This window comes from Pagrus pagrus, assembly GCF_965226575.1.
Source record: "Pagrus pagrus genome assembly, chromosome: 21".
NCBI classification, from domain to species: domain Eukaryota; kingdom Metazoa; phylum Chordata; class Actinopteri; order Spariformes; family Sparidae; genus Pagrus; species Pagrus pagrus.
Window position 1 is genome coordinate 15,834,276 of NC_140208.1, and position 22,904 is coordinate 15,857,179.

A 22,904-nucleotide genomic window follows, 5' to 3' on the forward strand; every position below is an offset into this window, starting at 1 on the left:
GAGGTTTCGAAGCTTTATCACAGTCGGTTTGCACTCGCTACAACTGCATTTGTACAGCAGATAATTCAAATAATGCAATTTTCTGCGGTAAGCTAACCAGATGAGGGGAGCGTTTTTATTTGAAAGCCAAGCCTGTTCAAGTTACACTAAGTACATTACACAATGGATGTGCCCACACATGCTTTCACACAACGTTCTCTGAACTTGTCATGATGAGCCAGCCTGTCAGCGCTGCTCCATGAGGAGGATGTTGACTTAATTTTCCTGAGTTAAACACACATCCACCAGAGCAGTGTTCTTTAGCTGTAATAGCTGTATTCTGCATGAATTTTGTATTAGCGAAAGAAAATACTTCAGACTGATTGCACTCTGCAAGGACATCAAGATGGAAAAAACTGAAGCACATGCCGTGAACAGATGAATTAAAGTTTTACTTTAGTCATAAATGATTAAACGGTTGTGGTACACACAATGGAATATGCTCCAATCCAATATAATTCTCCACCACTGTGTTAGACATTCATCTTTTGCTTCCTGAGGGATTGATAGTAATTATATTTTGCTGGAGAGCAGGGAGCAAAATCAAATCCAAGAGTAATCTTAAAGTATTTAATAAAGTCTGTCGAGGCCCAGGAGTATTTTAATTTAGAGAGGTGACTTTGGCGATTCGACATAGTTTCGATTTCATCAGTAACATGCCTCTTTTATAGAGAATAAGGCTGCCGTAACTTCCATCAGTGTGTTCGGGAGACAATGAGAATATCAATGAGTTTTTGAGGAGAAGTCTATTCAGAAATCTGCCGGTGTTTCCACAGGACAAAGCAGGTGTTATTTCTGCGGAGTCACTCTGCACACTCAGAAGCTTAACATTGACCTTATCATTGAGCGACCCTGATTAATTACCACCAGGTCTTTGCTAAGAATGACTTTCGATGTCCTGTTCAGTGTAATTCTGGACATACAATGAATTTTAAGTACGTTTTTCAGACTGAAATGTTTTGTAGTAGAATCACGATAACACAGATTAGGCACCTATGAATATACAGTTCGTCCTGGTTTTGTGAGAGGACTGTTAATCCAAGACCTCTAAAAGAGCCAAATAGTGTAAATCAAAAACAGCTGTAAGAGTTTTGTGATGAGAATAGTTTGAACTAATTGTGTTTGAGGAGTTTTTCTGACAGTGTTTCACTTATTCCTTCAGAATTTTACATTTGTCCCATTGTCTTTCATCACTGACATGCAAGTCTCGCTCTGCTTATCAAGTTATTCAGAATTCTTCAATTTTCTTGTTTTTAAGTAATATATGTGACTTCAAATAAAGTTTAGGACATTTAGAAACAAACAAACTGACAAAAAGTGAGGGAAAACCAGACTTAAATACACAGAGGGAAGACTAATAGGGACAGGTAAACGAATAAATGCAATCCAAAAAGGCAGGAAACAAACAAATACAGGAAATGTAAAACAGAACATGACACATGAGGAAGAAACCTACAAAATAAAATAGGAAATAACTGAACTAAAAACCCAAAACCATGACAAAAACTTTGATTGAGGTGAGTTGTCAAATTGATTGGGTAAGGATTCAGATTTGGTTAATAGAAAGAAACTTCATTTCTACCAAATGGGCTTTAACGACATAAAGAGATTCATTTTCACAGGTACGGTACAAATCCATAATAATAATGGACAATAACGGAAGGGTTGTTCGTCATACCCTGCCCTGTTCCCTAGGTTATGTTTTTCTTTGTTTTATATCATATTTTTGTGAAATACTCTCCCCTTGTTTCAGTTACTTCACTTCCTGCCAGTTTCCAGCCCTGATCAGTCTCACCTGTCCCTCATTAGCCGTCCCTCTCCAGTGTATCTAGTCTGTGTCTTCCCCTCTGTCTGTGCCAGTTCATTTTTGTTCCTTGCATCACACAGTCTCCTTTAGATTTTTGGATCTTTACTCAGTTGTCTGGACCTAGCCTGTTTATCCGACCTTTGATTCCTGCCTGCTCTTTGTTGGATTTCTTTGCCTGCTGTGAGAGCCTTTTCTGGTCCTTACCCATACCTGCCTACAGCATCCCGTAAGCCTTTTGTACTGTGATATTTTGCATTAAAATCATTTCAATGCACCAGCTCTGCAACTCTGCCTCTGAAGTCGGCTTTTTCGGTCCTATCCCTTGTATTCCTGTCCTTTTCACTGCTTGCACATTTGCGTGACATTGTCTGAATTGCATGCACCCAATGTACTGCCTAAGAATTTAGTCTCACAGATCTTCATCACAATATTACAAAGCATTTGCAAGCGTTACTATAAAGCAGTTATAATTAGGAATGCAACTAATAACTAATTTTGTTGTCAATTAATCTGTTAATTATTTTCTGGATTATTACAGCAGTTGTTTGGTCAATAAGATGTCCATCAGTGTTTTCCAAAGCTTAGGATGACGTCCTCAAAAGTCTTGTTTTGTCACAACCCAAAGATGTTCAGTTTACTCTCATAGGGGAGTAAAGAAATGAGAAAATATTCACATTTAAGAAGGTGGAATCAGAGAATTTTGATATTTTTTATTTCTTAAAGAAATGACTCAAACCGATTTATCAAAATAGCTGGTATCTATTTTAATAATTGACAAATAATCAATTAACTCCAGCTATAATCAATATTTTTGTAGTAAATGTATCATGTGACATGTGAAAGGGGCCGCATTTATTGATGAACTCATTGATGAAACGATCTGCATACAGTCATTCATGCATACAAAGCAATATTTTTGGCTTTTTTTTTTTTTTTTAAGCAAAAATGCTCTAAAAGCCAGTTCACTTCCTGTCAAGACAAATGACCAACATAGTTAGCAGCTAGTAGCTAAAGAGCCTCTTGCGAGTTGGTGGAAACCAAAAAACTACAACTAAAACTACACTTACTGTGATAGTCATGGTCTGCTCATTACCTGTTTATGTAATTGTGCCTCGTTCACCTCCCATAATGCTTCTGGGTAGAGTATTTACTGTATTTGCGTTTTTCAGCCCACTTGTTTATCTCAAGAAATTTCATCAGACCAAAAAGTGTTTATTGCCACTGAAAGGATAAGAGTCAGCTGCACACTGCACTCCTCTGTGTTTGAGTCCTCATGAGGATTCATCACGAAGAAACACCAACACGACCACATGTCCCACATCTCTTTCTCCCCTGATCCACCCTCCCTCCCTCCCTTACCGCCGCTACATAGCAACAGAACAACCTTCACTAAGTGCCGGCTAAGAGGTTCATGTTCCTGCGCTGTGCTTTAACCACAAACAATAACAGCCCAGATTGTTTGTCTGCCTCCGTGACATTGAGTTTAATTAGAATTCTCCTTGGAGGTGAAGTCGTGCTCAGATGAGACTTGAAGAGACAAAAGCCTTTCACTTTAATTCAGGTTCCTTGTGATTACAGGAAACTGTTATTCTTGTAATCTTTGTCAGAAGGTGACGCAGGAGGCCACCGCAGTCTGTTATTACTGTACATTTGTATTAGCTGAATGACACATTGCTGACAAAGTAGCGTTGCACCTTTTCTCTAAAGCCGTATTAAAACTAAATGAATCATTACGTGTTTGTTGGCTTTCTTTTTTTGTTGCTAACTTTTGAATGTGCCATGTCAGTATTGTAAAAAACAACATGTACTCAAGCATGAAAAGAGCTTTAAATTTTACATCATTTCCCTTGAAGAGTGTGTTCTGTTGAGCACATGTACATGTAGCTGGTTCAGTCTGTCTGCACAACTGAGTCACCTTTTCGGGCTCTTAAACCCTCACTTGCTAAATGGAGTCCTCTAATGGTATCAAGTTACAGTGTGCAGTATAGGGAATTTGGATTCACCGAAGCAGAAAATGACTTTCGCCTGGGTTCTCACCTGTAAAGGCTCAGAGGATGAGAAAAAAACAAGTTTATTATTACGCAAATGTCTACGTGCAGCTTTGAAGCTGGTGTGAGACACGAGCAGAGAGAAGATCAATAGTGTTTATGATTTAAAAAAAAAAAAAGTGTAGTTTGGTCCTGGCTGTGCAGTTTTATATGCAGGCTTATGTGAGGGAGGATGGCTTTGACATAGCGGTATACAGGATAAAATACTCTGCCTGAATGCTAAAGAGGAAGTTTGTTTTTTTAAAAATTTTGCAGCTAGAGAAGTAGAAAATAAATACTGTATGACATTCACACCTCTCCCTGTGTAAACTTTTGACCTGCAAGGCCAATCCTCCATCGTCTATGCTTGGATGCCTTCCAGTGAAATGAGGGAAGCAACCCTGTTTATCCATGTATATAGAGAGAGGAAGGGCAGCGAGACCCTAGAAAGAGGACAAGTTGGATTTTTAATAATCTCTATGAATAATAGAAAGACCTCTGGCTTACTCAGCACTGAGAAAATGGCTATTATTCTCCAGAAACTTTCACACCTTCTCCTGACTCTCAAGTTAAAGTAGGCCTATTATGCTTTTTCATTTTCTTTTTATGCTTTTCTTTTCCTTCAGTCTTTTATATAGGTCCTTATGCATATAAAAGTTAAAAAGGTCAAAGTCCATGCAAACTGGAGCTCCTCTCTCCTACAGAAAACACTGCTCCTGAAACACCTCGTCAGTAGTCCCGCATTTGACTTTGTGACATCATACTACGTCGCCATGCCACACAATTGCATAATTCATGCCTAGTGGCTAGTTTGGCATTAAAGAACTAATTTAGCACAGCTGCTCTGTTGTTGTTGTTACCAGTGCTGGGTCAGGCGTGTGTGAGCTGACCAATCAGAGCAGACTGGGTATTCAGGAGGGGGGGGGCCTTAAAGAGACAGGAGCTAAAACAGAGCGTTTCAGACAGAGGGGGAATACAGAGCTGCAGCACTGGACAATCTGAGAAAACTGTGTGTTTTGAGCATTAAAGCATGTAAACCTATTCTAGTAGTAACTCAAAATAATATTATGAACCTAAAAATGAGCATAATATGTCTCCTTTGAGATAACATGGGCACGTGTAAGAAAGTATAAGAATCCAAAAAGCGGAAAGTAGAGAAACAATGAGTAAAAGAGAAATAACTCCACTCATGTCAAGTTGATGCAGAGAGAGGCTCAACATCGGGAAAAGTGCCGATGTGGCAACAACAGCAGTGTACAGTTGCTGTGATTAAACAGAATTATGCAGGACCTGTAAGCCGAGCCTGCTGGTCTGATATTCTGTGCCAGGCGCATATCTGGCAACTCTCCTGCTGGAGCAGAGCCGCTCTTCATGGGAAAATACAAGAAAAACAAGACTTCACTGCGGAAGACTTGTCCAATTATTTATTTAATTTACTTATCTAATTGTTCAGAGAGAGGGCGGATGGACAGTGTAATCAAGGTCATCTTGCTCTGGCCTCTCGCCTCTTTCTTTTATTCTTTTCTCATGTCTTTACTTTCAGAACACCACAGAAGAAGACCAAAAATAGTTTTCTGTTCATTTTCAAAATATCTGTTACCTCATCACTTCTCTTTAAGCACCTTAACAAAAAAAAAAACTCCCACTGCGCTCTGCTGAGCAAAAGAAACATAAATCATCTGCCAGCTTCTTGACAGACCTGCTGCACACACATACACACACACACCTTGTGTTGTGTGTTAACCGTGACTGATATATTATCTTGTTCAAATGTACAGCAGCGATGAACAAACTTTTTTTTTGTCTTGTCTTGCTGACTTGTGTTTTCACTCTACAGTAACCGACTGAAAGCCGTGGGTTTGGTGATAAAAGGGATAAAAGTAAGGGAATTAGAGAACATTTTCTGTTGGAGTCGACATTGTTTGATTCCACAAAGTCATTTTGCTGTTTATTGTCAGAAGAGCAGCTTGGGGCTGTACATCAATAAAACCGCTGAATAGAGCGATGGTGCTTCAGGTTAGAGAGACTTTTTCCTAAATAATCATGGGTCCTTTCTCACACGAAAAATGTGAATTCTTCCATTGAGTGAGTTTCTGTGGATCATTGAAAACTTTATTTACTATTTGATAATGGTTTATTGGTTTTTAGAAATGCTAGAGGCATCAAATGGATGGCAACATTTCAACAGCTGTGGGGTGGACTGCCTTAAAATTGGGCAATAGACAGTATTGTAGAGACAGTCATGGTCCCCAGAGAATAAATCAAATTTTTGAGGACACTTTTGGTTTTGAGTGTGATGCCTTTACAATCGGTCTGAGGGAGTACTACTGCAGATGTGACAAAATAGTATAGAGCCTTTTGGGGCTCCAGAGGAAGCTGCACGTAATCTGAATTGCCTACAGTGATCTCAGTGATGTTGCGTTGTGGGTAAATTAGGCTCCAGTTGTGTGGAATGAAAAAGGTGATAGTTCGGGCCCCCCCTGTCAAGTTTAATTACTTGTTTTTAAACTGTCCCACAGTGTTATAGAGGCGCAATGGTAGACCAGTGGACTGCTTTTCAAAACCTGGTGCCTACATTACCTACAATGCAATTTCGCCACTGAGTGACATCACTGGCAGTAGTACTCCTCAAGACCTGTAAACACACTTTAATGTGTACAATTGGTAGAATTACCCTTTAACTTCTAATTTAATCATCAGGTCAAATTTCCCAAATACTACTAGGGTATGTGCTAATTATTTCCAGTTTGCTTCAGCTGTACTTTGTGTTTAGAGCTAATTAGCAAATGTTATAATGATAACATGCTAAACCAAGAGGTTTAACATGGATGCATGTTGACATTCTTATTGTTACCATGCTGGTGTTAGTGCTACTGCTGTACCAAAGAACAGCCTCACAGCTGCTGGAATGGCTGTAGAGTCTTGTTATTTATTGGCCTTTGTACCATGGCTCACTTTAAACGCATGGCTATCTCTATTAATGTACCCAGACCAGACCATCGATCTCATATGATCTGTTACTGTGCACAGGAGACTCATGGGAGCTCAATGGGAAGAACACATTGGTGCATTTCTGGCGATTAGGGATGGGATAAAATAGTTACTTGTACATGTTAAGTGATACATTTTCTTTATCGGGGTAATTGTGAATTGAGATTATCATGAACATCTTCACATGAATGACTTGTTACCCCCATTTATTTATCCTTTATTTGTGCAGGAGGACCTTATGTTGTATGACTATTTATTTAAAGGTGCAATACGTAAGAAGTGGTCACCTTGAATTCGTACTAACAATACAGAGTGGCAGCATATCACCAGAATAACAGCTAACTGCTAACTGCTGCTAACTGTTCTTTTTATACAGCCATGACTGTAGCTACTGTTAGCGTGTTAGCTCAGTTAGCCAGGGGAGTGTTGGTGCTACCTGGTTAGCATGTTAATTTTGGTGGGTATCTCTTCAACACAATACATAGACCACGTAACGTCAGCACTGTTGTTTCTTCACATTTTGTTGTTAATTTTAGTTCATTTTCGAAGGTTTTGAAATATAATTCTTATTCTTACATATTTCAAGCTTAAGATTCTTTGATGATTGTTTTTCACACAAAAAAAGTGTCCTGTCAGTGATGCAGTTAATGTAACAAACATACTGAGTCCGCCACTGTAACAGAGTAACTTTGATTGTATGATTTAGTATACAGTTGAACAGTTAAATGCACTTTTATATCACTAACAGGAAACATAACAAGATTGATAGGCATTAATTCAGCTGTAACTGTAAACATCCCTGCCAATTACAAAATGTGAACATTTCACAGGCTTTGTATGAACTATCAAGTTTTCACTTTCTTTTTCTCTTTATTTTGTTGTTTCCAACGTGTTCAGAATTAGTCCACAGAAATTGGGACATCTTCAAACGCAAAACTGATTAGCAGCCCTCTAATTGGACCAATCACCTCCTTGATGCTCTTTTATGCCCTTATTAGGACATGAGACCTGTGACGTGGGTCGTACAGGATCTGTTACAGGCCACCAGTCTGCCTGCTTTGTGAAAATTAAAAGCCAGAGTTGTATTTTTAGCTCTGGAAAACAAAGGCCTCAGTGTCTGCTGAGTGAATTACAGCAGAATAAAAATGCCCACTCTTCTGACAGTCACGTCTGCTGTGATTAATGCCTGCTTGTAGGTGATGCCACTGTGTTTGGCACCTTAATGCGTCACACTCCCAGTCACTGGAGATGCTTTTGAAGCTAGAACCGCACCATCTATCGAATTGTTGACGCCACCTTGCGTCTGCTGATTGATTGGTCGTCTTATTGAGTGACGTCTGTGGTTTAGCAGTTTGACTTTACATCTTTGAGATAAGGCTGTGTGCGTGCGCATGCAGTTCCTTTTATGTGCTTAACATCAAGGCTGCACCTTGAACGAGGAAAAATAATCTTATTCTTATCTCTCAGACAATGTGCTATAGTTTGGTGCAGGCATACAAAAACTGATGAACACAAAAAGTCATGGTGAAAATGTTTTTTCTCTCAGGAACTTTGTTGTTGTTAAGCTGGTGTGTGTGTGTTTGTGTGCGCGCGTTCGTGATTGTGTTGGAGGGAGGAAGTCGGGAGTTGTGGGAGAAAGATACTGTAGCTTCTGACAGACTTAAGAGGAGGGTGAGTGACAGAGGTGAAATTGCTTGGGAAAGGATGTGAGGCAGCTCCCTCCTCCCTCCTCCCTCCTGCTCACTTCCCCTCCCGCCTCCCCTTGTTGAGCCCTGTAGTGTGAACTACTGTAAACATGCTCTCCCTCGCTCTTTCTCTGCCTTTCTTCAGTCTATTTCCCATGAGAAACTGTAACATATGGAGGGAAGTGGAGAGAAAATAAACTTTCTCTTTTTCCCATGTGTGTGTTTGTAGCCATGCATCAGGCCCTGGACACTCTGAGTGACAGCACAAGCTCCACGACTGCCAATGACCTGGACCTCATCTTCCTCAAGGGCATCATGGAGAGCCCAGTGGTGAGAACAACTTTATACCCTGCACTTTTATGTATGAGAAGGAGTGTTCATCAGCACAGGCTAGTTATATAAAGTTGGATGCCAGTTAGTGATTATGCTGCAAGATTAGAGATATTTTATGCATGCAAATTAACAATTTGAATACATTTAGTTAAATGTCAATGCAGTCTGTGCACTGCATTTTGCACACTTGGCTTAACATTACAATTTTATTTCACTATCATCATTTGCATTAACACTGACACCCAGTGCATAACAAATTATCATGTTTTTCAAGAGAGTTGCATGTTTTATGAGAGGATTCATTAAGAAGATGCTGCAAAATGGAAATTAAATATTCCCACCAATTATTGCATTTAAATTTTTAATTTCAGCTTGCAATAGTTGTCCTAAAAAGACAGCTTAATTTAATCAAGTGCAATGGCATTGCCACGTTAATGCTCTTGCTTCATTGTTTTCTCATAAGTTTAAAATGCTGTTTTTAAGAGAGTAGTAGCAATTAATTTGCAGCCACTCTGCACAGGCCAAAATTAGATCAAAACCCAAAGCCTAGTTAGTTAAATTTGCCCACCTAGCTAAGTTATTTACGCGTTTAAACACAGTTTTATTCTCCCCAAAAAAGCCAGAATACCTTATAATACAATTGTCATAGAGTCTGTGCCTCCTCTGTGGTCTGTTAGCCAATTAAAGCACAGCAAGCCATACTATTTGTCTGATACTTGCATTAAACACTGCAAATGCTGTAAACATAGTTGAGCATTTTAACATGGGGTTTTATGGGGATTGATTTGCTTTTGCAGCCAACCTCAAGTGGCCATTTGAAGGACGGACATTATTTGGCATTTCCTCATTGGCTTCATTTTTCATCATCATCATGACGGTTTTATCTATAAAGCTCAAACTTAGTGGAGACAAAGGAGGTAAAATGCTTGCAATTAAATATCTTCCACCTCCTCATCTCTCCCGGTTGCAGAGAAGGTGGACAAGTTAGATGTAGATGGATATATTTGATAACAAGCACAGCAGAGAGAGCCGTTGATGTTGTGGTATATTGAATATGACACTGTCAAGAATAAAAACATCGGAAAGGATTTTTATTTAGATCCAGAAAAACTCGGCATACAACAATATTTAGCTAAACAACAGACAACAGACATCTTTCTCTCTAACATTTCCACTGTTTCTCAACTGTCAGTCATTTTAACAAGGCAACACAACATTTGCCAATCAGAGCAAAAGTTTGAAATAGCAGTCAGGGTGCTGCTCCCTTGACATGTTTGACAAATTGACAAGTGCAGGTGGAGCAGCAGCCCCTGTGATCAATGAAGAATCCAGGAATGACTGACAGCTATTAGGTTTGAGACTTATTTATATATTCCTGAAAGCTGTTTATGTGTTCAGTAGAGGATCTTTATTTGGTTTATAACTACACAGAACTGAAAATGACTCACCTGTGCATTATCCATGGTTCAGGCAAGTTTTGGATGAAATATTCAAGGCCACAAATTCTTAACTTTGCCTTTATTTCAACAATCTGCTACTATAAGTTACACATCATCCAAGATAGAGGCAGAGGAATATACATGGAATCAGCTGCACCTCGTAGCTCACCACAGTAATCCTCAAACACACACTGCTAAAGCACATATGAAAACAGCACTCAAGAGGGATTACAAGTATTTCCATTCCACCTAGATGTGGTCTACTTGACACACAGGACATACAGTACATAGTTTTTTTTGTCCGCAAAGCCTGTATATTTGTAAGAATGAAGAAGACACAGGTTCAAACGTTGTTGCATTTGTAGAGACTTCTCTTGGGCAGTTGCCCAGACGCAGGATTAAAGCTCATCCTGGATGGAAGCAAATCAGTGAAGTTATTCCAAGGATGCTCCGTCTATTTATCCAAGAAAACTCAGACATGGCTGGCAATTGGGGCTGGGCATCATTTATATCAGTATATTAGTTCCTTTAGAGATATTTCAGTAAAAATACCAGTTTTGCTTGGTATGAAAGAGATTCTGAGATAACTATTGCTGTAAATAATAGGAACCCTCTAACTTTGTGCATTATTAAAAATATTAATGTTTACGTGAGGAATTGAATCAGATCTTCTTGAGGGTCTGTGATTAAAACCTGCCTATGGAGAAATGAACACCAATGTTGTTTTAATTTTAGCATCCAATTCTTAAACATGCTGTAGAAATTCATTCTTCTCTTACAGGGCCGATTTTAAGTTGGAACAATCAGCTGTTTGTTTCAGGTATCGCCACAACTTCTGGACTTTGACCTGAAATCTTAATCCTACAAATTCTTCAGCCATTCTAATGTAGACTCCCTTGTGTATCAGATTGCTATTTACAATTCAACACTCAAAACAGAGTTCATAGTTTCATAGTTGATGACGAATCTTTCAGGTCTTGATTCGACAAACTCTCCCCAAACCTTGGTGCCGTTTGCACTAGATGTGACCACCGCTCTTCATCTTTTTAAACAGTTAAATCCACCTGCTATTTCCCCACTATTCAGTTTCTGCAGTGAGTGCACATGATCTATGTTTAATTACGTTGGATACCCGAGATAATGAGGACCAAACATGCTTTATGTTTTTAATTATACTGAAGACTCTAAAGGTACCACAAAGGTACACTTTCTGCAAAGAGCCCAGTATTATAATACATTTCTTTTTGCAAAGTACCTCTTATGAAACCAATTCCAACTCGTTCTCTATTTCTACATGGAGAGATGTGATGTCGCTGCTCAGGAGTACAGCCTTTTGTAGAAGAGTGAAAGAGCTTAGCAGTAGCAGACGGTCTTTTCAGAGTTTCATTCCACCGCGTCTCGTGTTCTTACTATTTGCTATTGCGCCAAGAGCACGGTTTCGCATATCTTTTTTAAAAAGTGCTCTTCTGTGTGTTTTAAGTATGCAAGGAAAAAAGGGACATATTCCGTTTATATCATGCACTGAGATTTCTTTGCCTTTTCCTCTCTCGTTGTCAATAGTCATTGGTGTGGATCTCTACATTTATCCTCCTAGCACTGCACAGCAGTCAGTTGGTTTGCTCTAAGGTGGAAGCTGTTTGTAGCCTTAAGGCTCCTGTCCAGGGAGGTCCAATGTGAGCTATTTCTCAGACTGAGACAGAGCCGTAGGGAACGACTGTGCACTCTTATTCAGTAATTCAGAGGCAGCTCTGTTCAGGAAATTTGGAGATGGACTATCCATAGGGAGCAGCAGGGAGTACTGCATCAAAAACCTCCCATACTTCTTAAAAAACAGCCTCCTCTTCTCCCATTCATCGCTTTTTCTCTCTAAAGACTGATTGATTACCTCTGCAGAAAACTGCATATGTATGTGTGTGTGTGTGTGTGTGTGTGTGTGAGATGTGTGTGTTTGTTGTTTGTTTTTGCTGGTACCAGTGTATTGATGAGCAATCTCATAAAAGATTAATCTGCTGATGCAAGCTATGAGTAAAGATGCCTCGCTGAAGGATGTGAAAAGGATTTCCAAGATAATAGTTCCTCTTGACCCCATGATAGATTTATAAACCTTTAACAAGCTATCACTTAATGTGCTGAGAGTGGAAAGGAGACACTAACGGAGGGATGAAGGAACAGCTCAAGCAAGGCTGCCTGCTTGTATGCGTATGGCGCAAGTGTGCTGATTACAACCCACGCAATACAAAACGATGCAATCAGCACAACCTGCAATTCTATAACAAATCTAAATGATGATTAGGTCCACAATGAGCAGATATTGACAACAGGAGCTATCAGCATGCAAAAGAGCTTCATCAGCGCTCGATTATTATCAGCCACGACTGTGGCACTGATTCAATGCTCGGCTCTTCTGTTATATCTAAGCGAGCAATCAGGATTATCGAGGCATTGAGGACAGCTCAATGAGCTCACACTTCTTTTAGACATTTGGTTATGTGACTTGTGCTTTTTAACCTCACGTCCAAGTTATCACACTTCCCCCATTCAGACTGTAAATGAGACTCCAAGGTCTTTGTAAAATCGTGCCATATGGTCGAAAACAATGAATTCTTGTGCTCTACAAAACAGCTTGTGCAAAACAATTTAGTCATCATGTCACAAGAGGTCAAATCCTGACAATTACGAACGCATTTCCTCCAAGCTCTTGACATTTAACTGAAAGTGCGGAACCTGATGAATATCATGCAAAAAAGCTTTTCTTCACATGATGTAGTAAACCTTATCTGATGTGGCATTCAGCGCTGATTTAAATACTCCCACCAGCCACAACATTACAACCACTGACAGGTGAAGTGAGTAACATTGATCAGTTTGTTACAACGCAGTGTGCTTTTGGGAAACCTTGGGCTTTGATACGCAGGTCAAGAACAACCCCTCATGGTAACAGCGTTTCTCGATGGCAGTGCCCCCCCAGGAGGACAGTGTGCCCTACCACGCAGCACAAACTGCTCAGGAGTGGCCCAAGAAACAAGACATAGTCCTCAAGGCATTGACCTGGCCTCCAAATTACCCAGATCCCGATCTGATCAAGGACTTATGGGATGTGCCAGAACAAGTCTGATCAATGTAGTCCCTACCTCACAACCCATATGCTGGAAGGATTCACAGCCGAAGCCCTGATGCCAGACACCACAGGACACCATAAAGGTCCTGTGTCCATGCCTCGATGGGTCGGAGCCAATCCAGATTCATGGTGAGGTCTCCGTGGATCAGACTTGTTTGGACATGTCCCTTGGATGCTTGATCATGCTTGGTGCCTTTTGCTTTTGGTCACGTTATAACCCGCTGTATAACATCAATGGACTAAAGCGACAATTACAGTATAATGGCTCATGCGAACACATACAGTAGTATAATAGTCATACAGTTTGTGAGCTGACTCAGTGATGTCAGATCAAGTAAGGCTGTAGCAGCTGGTACCCCTCAGTGTATTGAGCTGAGCGCTGAGCCTTTTATTGCTCATGAATTCAAGCTTTCATATCAAAGATGAGGAATATAATATTTTGTATCTGTAAGAATGCTACAACTAATCTATTAACATTATCAGCCTCTATTAATGACCAGTAGAGGCGATATTGAATGATTAAATCACAGTACAAGAAGCCACTGAGCTGAAGCGGTAGGTGAGGGTTTGTTACATTTTCACAGAGAAAGGAAGGCTATCGGTCCAACACAGACATCTATTATAAATGTCTCATGGAGATGAAAAATATAATGATAACGCTGCTTTGTCATTTGCTTTTTGCCTTGAGAGCAGCAGTGCTCATTAGCCTTTTTTAGCTGAAATGTATAAGCGGAGGGGAGTGATAAGCAGTGTCTTTTTCAGTACTCGGCAGAGTGATTGTGAAATAATTGGCCTCAACGATGGGCTGAACATGAAAAACTGATATTGTAAAATGCACAATACAGTAAGACAGTACAACAATATTTATTTATTTTAGGCATTTTTGACATAGATAGTCAAATTATTTTCAGGAATGTTGTGCCTCATGTTCATGGCTTTCACAGCAGTGCAATTATATAGCAGTTCCCATGCTGGCATTTTGTTCAAGTCCCAGACAAAGAATTCTGCCAAAACACCAAAGTCCTGCTGCCGAATCACTGAACAGGGCTGAAGAGCTTGCGTGTGTGTGTGTGTGTGTGTGTGTGTGTGTGTCTGTGTGTCTGTGTGTGTGTGTGTGTGTGTGTGTGTGTGTGTGTGAGAGTGTGTGTGAGTGTGTGTGAGTGTGTGTGAGTGTGTGTGTGTGTGTGTGAGTGTGTGTGTGTACTACAGTACATATAATGATCTGTGTGCGTGACTGTGTACATGCAGGCATTTGTGCATATCTGTATCTATTAGTGTGTATATGTGCACCATATCCTGTCCCTCGGCAGGGATTCTTCCTCTCTTCCTCAGCAAATAAACAACGTGGCTGCCAGACTAGTCCCGCCAGAGAAATCCTCTGTGGGATCGCCTGACAATGTGATTCTTCAGATACAAAAGTGCTCGGTGTACAGTTACAAGTAGAGCTACTGTAAATGTTTTGTTGTGCATGTTTGGTACACATAGAAGCATTTTCAAGGGTTTATATAGTAGCAGTGCTTTTTTTTTAACTTGCATGTAATTTGCTTTTACTTAATTTAAATGCACAGTATGTAACTTTTGCCACCAGGGTTCTCTCTGTCAAAACAATGAAAACAAGAGACATAGTTTGATGATGTCAGGAAGTAAAAATCTATCTGAAATTAAGAAAACGGCAGAGAGAGCTGCAGAGAAGAAACACAGCTGCCACCATTGTAAACGTGCATCTTAGGTTCACCTAGCTGATTATATAACTGGATTAATAAGAAGATAAGAACGGCAATGGTGACGTAGTTCATTGACCAGCAACATCAATGTCGCTTTATAATTTCTCCCACTTAACACAACTCCTACCGATCGTATCCTGCATAATCAAAGAATTGGCCAGCATATCACCAGAGTGACTGCTAACTGCTGCTAGCTGTAGCTGTCATTAGCTAGTTAGCTTAGTTAGCCGTGCATCTAATGGTCCGGACTGGGAGGTCGGAGCAATATAGGAGTGTTTGCATTCTTAGCATGGGAGCTTTAGAGCCAGGGCTAGCTGCTTAGCATGCTAACTTCAGTAGATATCTCTGCAGCACAATAGTCATTATATAGATGTCATTCTGTAAAAACTGTTATTTCTTCATAATCTGTTGGCATTTTTTAAATGGTCTCAACTAAAATTCTTACATATTGCACCTTTTAAGATAACTTTGAGGAGACACAGTCCTTTTTTGGACACTAGTGATGGTGGAGGGACTCTTAAATCACAGTGTTACGATGATAGAGGGCTTCGTTCTCAGTGACTGTCTGCCATCAGTGATGGACAACGGCATCATCCAGCAGCCCAAACCCTAACGCAACGTGACTCAAACTCAAACATCACCTTGTCTATGAACAGTGAGAAAAATTATGTATTTTTCTGGGTTTATTTGTTGGAAACAATTGGGATAACATGAGTACACAACTCAACAAAATACTTAATGAGTAATCTTAATCTTAATGCCAGAATGTTACATATTGTATCTTTAAATTCTATCATATATCAGTATAGAAATCTATCAACATTTAATTGCAAAAATTGAAAAACAAAAGTCAGATTTTTTGTCACAAAAATATAACTGAAACATCCCAAACCAAAATCCAGATGGGATTATGTAATTAATTTTATATCAGTGAACCTGGACCAGAGGTGTGAAAGCCATGTCAATAAGACACTGGATCCTGTGTCCTTGGCAGCAGAGGAGGAGAAAGTGAGAATGAATGCAACCTGAAATATTGATGTTCCACAGCAACACATTGAAAACAGCCACAGGGCACAAGATTTGACTCAAGTTTGTGCTTTTTTTTCTTGATTTTCATGTTATTCAGTGAAGATTTATAAGTATAGACTGTGTGTTTTTCTCAGCAGGGTGTTGGTTTGAGGTTGCTGTTTTACTTGCTTGTTATTATGTTCTTTTCGGTATTACTGAATAACAACAGTCCCGCAGAAGTCAGAAAACATTTCATTATACCTCGGCGAGGTGCATTAGCTGCTCACTGAGAAGGAGCAGAGGAACTAAATGTTATAAATCCCTTCCCAGAGACTGGACTGGTTTTTGTATTCATTAAATTCCCAGGCTCACGAGCAGTTTGAGGAGCCCAAGCTCGAGGCGGTGAGGGAGAACAACATGGAGCTGGTCCAGGATATCCTCAAGGAGCTTAGCCCGCTTGCAAACAGGAGCCAGGCGGCCGACGAGCTGGTCCGCATCCTGAAGGAGCCTCACTTCCAGGTTTGAGTGATAGGGCTGACTCTTGTTAACAGGCACTCGGGCTAAACCTTTGATTACTTTTCAAAGTGATGTTCCTGCTTAATGATGCATGTGTTGCTAACATGGATTAAATTGATTTGGAGCTACAGTAGTTTATGTATTACAGCCCATGCAGTGTCTGACAAGAGCTCTGACTTTTCCAATATAGCATGAATCTATTATCTTATAAGCTCCTGATGTGGAAAAACAAGTCTTTGCATCACCTGCTGTTCTGCTCACAGTCCCTCCTGGAGACCCACGATTCTGTGGCATCCAAAAACTACGAGACTCCTCCCCCCAGCCCATGTTCCTTCATGGACGCAGCCCTCAACAACCAGCCCGTCCCCCCAGACGCAGTCAGGATGGTGGGCATCCGGAAGGTGTCTGGCGAGCATCTGGTGAGTCTGCCGCTGTAATCACTGAGGCAGGATAGAGGCTTCTTGTAAATTATAAAGAGATAAAGCTCCTCAGTAAATGGTATGATTTGTGTTTTGTAGGCGGCACGTGCACTCAGTATAATGAGCTCTTTTTGTAGCATTGTTAAAAAGGGAGTCGAGTCAGATATATGCTGCTTTGTAGCACAAAAAAGAGGCACCTTATCTGCAGTAGGTTGACATTTTGTTGAGGACTCTGTTATAACATTAGTACATTATTCTTTTGTTATTCTATTATCTCACTTTCTACCCACAACCTCAGCCAACTGTCTGTCATTTGAGACATTCATTTTGTATAAAGGAAGTTCTCAGTGCCAAGGTGAGGAAGCATAAGTGGATCCTAAATGGGAAAAATGACAACAGCAACTGACTACCTGTGTTTATTAATCTAAATATCTCCTGAACGGAGCAGTTGGATGTTCCATTTGGCACTCAGCCATAGCGTTTGCTGCTTGTTCAAAAACACTCAACCTCACCCCCTCCTACTTGTACTGCTATGTAATAGAGGACATTGCGAGACCATTAATAAAAGTTAGGCTGTATTTGTTTTGAGGAGCCCACTTGATTATTATATTTTTGGCCTGTGGCTGTTTATGTAGGGAGTGACATTTCGAGTGGAGAGCGGCGAGCTGGTGATTGCTAGGATCCTCCACGGCGGCATGATCGACCAGCAAGGTCTGCTCCACATGGGCGACATCATCAAGGAGGTGAACGGCAAGGAGGTGGGCAACGACCCCAAAGTGCTCCAGGAGATGCTGAAGGAGGCGAGCGGCAGCGTGGTGCTGAAGATCCTGCCCAGCTACCAGGAGCCACACACAGCAAGACAGGTCAGCTGAGAGTGCAACCAACTGCCACAATTCACAACTCTATTGATCTTCTGGTGGCGTAGTCACTTTGGGTCTGGCTGATCGTGCTTTGGTTACAACCGATCCAGTTTCTGTAAAGCATTTTTAGACTTCCATGCACTGCCCCTGTAGGAGCATTGACTCCAGCCATGAGCTGATGCTGAGAAAGCTACTCTTTGCTTAGAGTAACAATTTAACTTCTGACACTTTGATTTACTTTCTGATTACCTCAAGATACCTGTACAAATCTGTTCATGACAGTGGCTACACAGCTCAAATTTGTGCTTGTTTTGGAGTTTTACTGCAACTCCTAGTGGTTAAAATGTCTCGCCATGTCCTTCCTTTCAAATGACCCATCCAGAGTCAAACTTTATATAAAAAGTTGTGATTAGTTTGAAAGGATACTGTTGTTTTCATCAGTAAAGTAAGTACCACTCACCGTCCTCCCTGGCATCCTCCCTGCTCTCTGTAACCTTGTATGCCATGCCAAGAATCATATATCTAATTCTACAGCGGGACTTTGTAGATGACATTGGCTACTTGGCTATAATACCTGCATTACAGTTTTGTCACTTATCCAAACGTAGAGTCATTTTCTGCTTATACATTTTAGAGAAATTATCAAAGTCCTTGTCCTTGTACTTGTTGAATCAAGTCCTTCCCTCCGATGGTTGTAAAGTTCACATCAAAAAGACGAGTTGAGTTGGTGGATACGAAATATTTGTTGGAAATTAATCAAGAAGTGTTGTATAACAGCTGAAAAACTTTTAGAGGGAAACGTAGTGTGGACGAGCTCTCCTTGGGTTATACTAACTAATGAACACTAGCTTTCTCAGGAGGCCTTTCACTGAAACTGTGACCCAGTTTAGAGTAAAGGGACATAAAAGGGTTATCTTGTGTGGTGATGTATTGCCAATAGGATGTGAGGATAGAGCACATCAGTGGATGCAGTGTACAGCTAGAGATGTGTTAGAAACAAGTCTCTGTGACTGATTGGTCTCAGCAGCAGAGAACAGGAACACTAGAGCTTGAAGAAGCCATGCCGAATTAATTCCTTACACCAGACCGAAATATACGAGAACATAATGTACAAGAAAATGATGTGGAGCGGGTTTATGTACCGAGATTATTAGCATCGACATAAATTTTTTTTGAAGCATATTGTTGCCGTTTGGTGAAAAATTGCATCCGTTTGACAACTAATTTTTCAGTTCCTCTAATTCCCAAAATTAGAGGAACTGAAAAATTAGTTTTCAAACGGATGAGAATTCATTTTCAGCCACACTATAATGTCGGCTCTTCAGGAGACTGAAACATCTCTTCACTGTCGGATGGATTATTTTTTTGTACAGATGTCCCAGAGGATGTCTCCTGCTGACTTTTGTAATCCTTTAAGTTTTCCTCCAGCACCGGCTCAGTTGACATTTGAGGTTTTGAGTGAAAACTATTTTATGGATTGCCATTAAATTGAGACATTTATTCCATCCATGAATTATGATACTTTTTGGTTAACTGAACTTTTTTCTTGCAGCTCAGGTCCAATTTTATGCATCCAAACTGTTGGTTTATGACAAAATGCTAAACTAAGATGATGAGGAGGGTGAACAATGCTAACATGCTGAGACGGTATAACCTAGCATCGTCATTGCGAGTATGTTGCCATGGTAGCATTAGCATTTCCCTCAAAGCCTCACAGAGTCCCTTGTTACACAACTCTTTTCGCTGTGACTTTGTGACATCACACTACGTCACCATGTCACACATTTGCATAATTTATGCCCAGTGGCTGGTTTGGCGCGTAAGAATTGATTTAGCATAGCTGCTCTGTTGTTGCTAGTGGTGAGCTGACCAATCAGAAGAGACTGGGTATTCAGGAGGAGGGGCCTTAAAGAGACAGGAGCTAAAACAGAGCGTTTCAGACAGTGGGTGAAGACAGAGCTGCAGCACTCGACGGTATGAGAAACCTGATGCCTTTTTTGAGCATTAAAGCATGTAAACCTAATCTAGTAGTAACCCAAAATAAAATTATGAACCTGAACATAAGCATAATATGTCTCCATTAATATTAAATCAAAACTTGGCAGGTTTACATTTGACAGCAGCAATACATAATTGAAAAAAAAAAAGAAAATCACATTTCCAGCAGTTTATCGGTGCAGGACCACAGCCCGTCTGGCAGAAATGCTCTAAGATTGCTTTTGTGTAAGAAAACTTAACACCCTCCAATTTGGTAGGCCTATTCACTGGAAAGGTATGTGCCGTGTCACGGCTCTTTCAAACATTTCAAAAGATGCCAGCTTTTCTGTAAGGACACATTTCTTCAGTATGTCATCTGAAGACCTTCACTTTGTGAAACCCGGAGTGTTAAGAGTGTTAGGTTTTCCTCTTTTGTGGTATCAGCTCCCGATATCAAAGTGCCCACTCGAACACGTAATTGCGGCCGCCTGTCACAGATATTAAAGAGTGATTTGGCCGTGCTCGAGCTGTAAAGAGCTGTGGAGGTGGATGCTGGCCGGCGTGAGGAGTTGCAATTATCAGAGTTGTTCCCAAAGGTTCTCTCTGAATGCAATCCAGCTGTCTGCGCTTCACGCCTCGAGCTCGGTCATCACTTGGTGACTAAACTCAGCTGACAGCTCCCTTTGGCCAGTTGAGACTATCAGAGTGTGTGTTTTTAAGTGTATGTGTCCTTACAGGGGAATAACACTCACTCTCACACACACACACACACACACACACACACAATGCCGTACAGTAAGGGCTGGCAGCCTTTTCATGCATCAGTTCAGTACGAGGAAAGGCGTCAAGTGCAGGGGGGTGGGGAGGGGGGGGATCGTTGCCATGGCTACAGATTTTGGCTCTCTCTCTCTTTATTTCTGTCTCTCTCTGTCTCTCTGTATGACTGTCTGTCCGTCTCTCCGACTCCTTGTCCTGTCAGTGGGGGTTGGGATACAGGGTTTGGTTTATGAGCTGAGACCTGTAGCCTTGAGATGAAGGGAAAGTGGTCTGAGAGATGGAGAAGTGTATTTCATATTGATGGACACTCCCCACAGATCATGTTCATATACCACATCAGAGGCAGCATAGGTTCATAATGTATTTCCAGCCTCAGTTGAATATGTATTTATCCTGTCTGTTTTGACATCCATTGCAGCAATTTTACTGACACGTTCCCTCTTTTCTTTATCCGTTTAGGCCTTTGTCAAGTGTCACTTTGACTATGACCCATCTCATGATAACCTGATTCCCTGTAAGGAAGCAGGGCTTGGCTTCAACAGTGGAGACATCCTACAGATTTTCAACCAGGAGGACCTCAACTGGTGGCAGGTCAGCAACGCCTCAAGAATATTTCAACCAGAGATGTTAAACATCGATCGCTTGAGCTTAGACCAAAGAGTTTCTATCCGTATGTGTGTTTCCCTCGCAGGCCTGTCACATCGAGGGAGGCAGTGCAGGTCTAATCCCGAGCCAGCTACTCGAGGAGAAGAGGAAAGCGTTTGTGAAGAGAGATCTGGAGCTCGCCACCACAGGTACGCCTCTCAGCAGCACGCAGCAGAGCAGAGAGCCACTTCTCATTATGCAGATTCGACGCGGGCTCCTCGCCGCACAAACACACCGGCAACAAAGACAACATCTGTTCCTCTCCGTATCATACAAGCATTTCATCCTGCGCCGGGGCCGCTCAGCCTCCTCTTGCCTCACCGGTCTGCTGCTTCGTCAGTCAGCACTGGAGAACTGGTAATGAGCATCCGCCGTGACTTAGCCAGGCCCGATCCAATCTGCTGGTTATTAAGCTGCAGCATCTGACATTCACAAACAGCCCTCAGGAGTGGTGATAAGACCCCTGTAAATACAAGCAAGCCTGATCAATAATCATCTCTATGAGAGTGAAAAGAGGCTCCTTTCGATTTATCTGAGTCCTCAACAGCCAGGTGGTGAGTCACAGCCGGCTGCGTGCCCTTCACTTGTGGAGGAGAGGAAGATGACAGCCCAACTGTACTGCCCTTGGAGCCTGGGAAGGACACATCTGTGTGTTAGCTCCTTTTCCATGTATTATCCCGACTGAGAGGATGTTTTGAATAAAAAATCTGAACAGGCCTTTTTCGGATGGTTTAATCAAATCATAAATTAAGGAAATTACGTCATGTTTGGCACGCAGTAAAGCTACAAGGTGCACACAGTATTTGTTGTCACAGCTTGAAGTGTTCTGAAATGAGGCGTTTGCCTTCATGCATGTCTCGGCTCAGGAGACATTTTCCCCCCTGTGGCTAAATAATCTGCCATATTGAACAGACGCTCAGCAGATCGCCGAGTCACAGGTGTCCTCTGGCAGGAGACATAGACTAATCAATGTTAGTGCACAGTGCCATCTAGTGGTGCTGTCTCCCTATAACCTTCGCAGACTTTGGATTTATGACCCAGCAGTGCCTTCAAAGACATTTCACCTTGATAGTACATCATTCTAACAGGGGATTTGTCGAAGTGGCGGGCAGACACAAGCACCAAGGTTGTAGGTTTGAATGTGTTTTATGTGTCTGTCTCAGGTCCTCTATGTGCTGGGATGGGTGGTAAGAAGAAAAAAAAGATGATGTACTTAACGACCAAGAATGCAGGTACTGCCACAGTTTCTGTTTCGCATAAATTGGACTTGTTTATTGTTTTATGTGTTTATTTATCATGTTCATCTCCCCGACTCTGAATAGAATTCGACCGCCACGAGCTGCGGATATATGAAGAGGTTGCCAAGGTCCCGCCCTTCAGGAGGAAGACGCTGGTTCTGATTGGTGCGCAGGGGGTCGGCCGTCGCAGTCTGAAAAACAAGCTGCTGGTGTCAGATCCCCAGCGGTACGGCACCACCATCCCCTGTGAGTGCATCCATCCATCATCACTGGGAAACCACATACAGTGATACACAATCTG

At 41.3% G+C, this 22,904-nt stretch overlaps 1 protein-coding gene across 2 annotated transcripts in view; it reads left to right on the top strand.

The window, feature by feature from the left end:
- The window catches only part of mpp2b (MAGUK p55 scaffold protein 2b), a 47,400-nt gene that overhangs the window by 20,918 nt on the left and 3,578 nt on the right, over positions 1–22,904 (top strand). For both annotated transcript variants that reach the window (XM_084342416.1, XM_084342415.1), the window contains 8 exons: positions 8,779–8,879; positions 16,538–16,690; positions 16,951–17,106; positions 17,742–17,969; positions 21,180–21,311; positions 21,412–21,514; positions 22,529–22,597; positions 22,688–22,849. In XM_084342416.1, the coding sequence (XP_084198542.1) occupies positions 8,779–8,879; positions 16,538–16,690; positions 16,951–17,106; positions 17,742–17,969; positions 21,180–21,311; positions 21,412–21,514; positions 22,529–22,597; positions 22,688–22,849 (1,104 nt within the window). The remainder of the gene's footprint in view (positions 1–8,778; positions 8,880–16,537; positions 16,691–16,950; positions 17,107–17,741; positions 17,970–21,179; positions 21,312–21,411; positions 21,515–22,528; positions 22,598–22,687; positions 22,850–22,904) is intronic.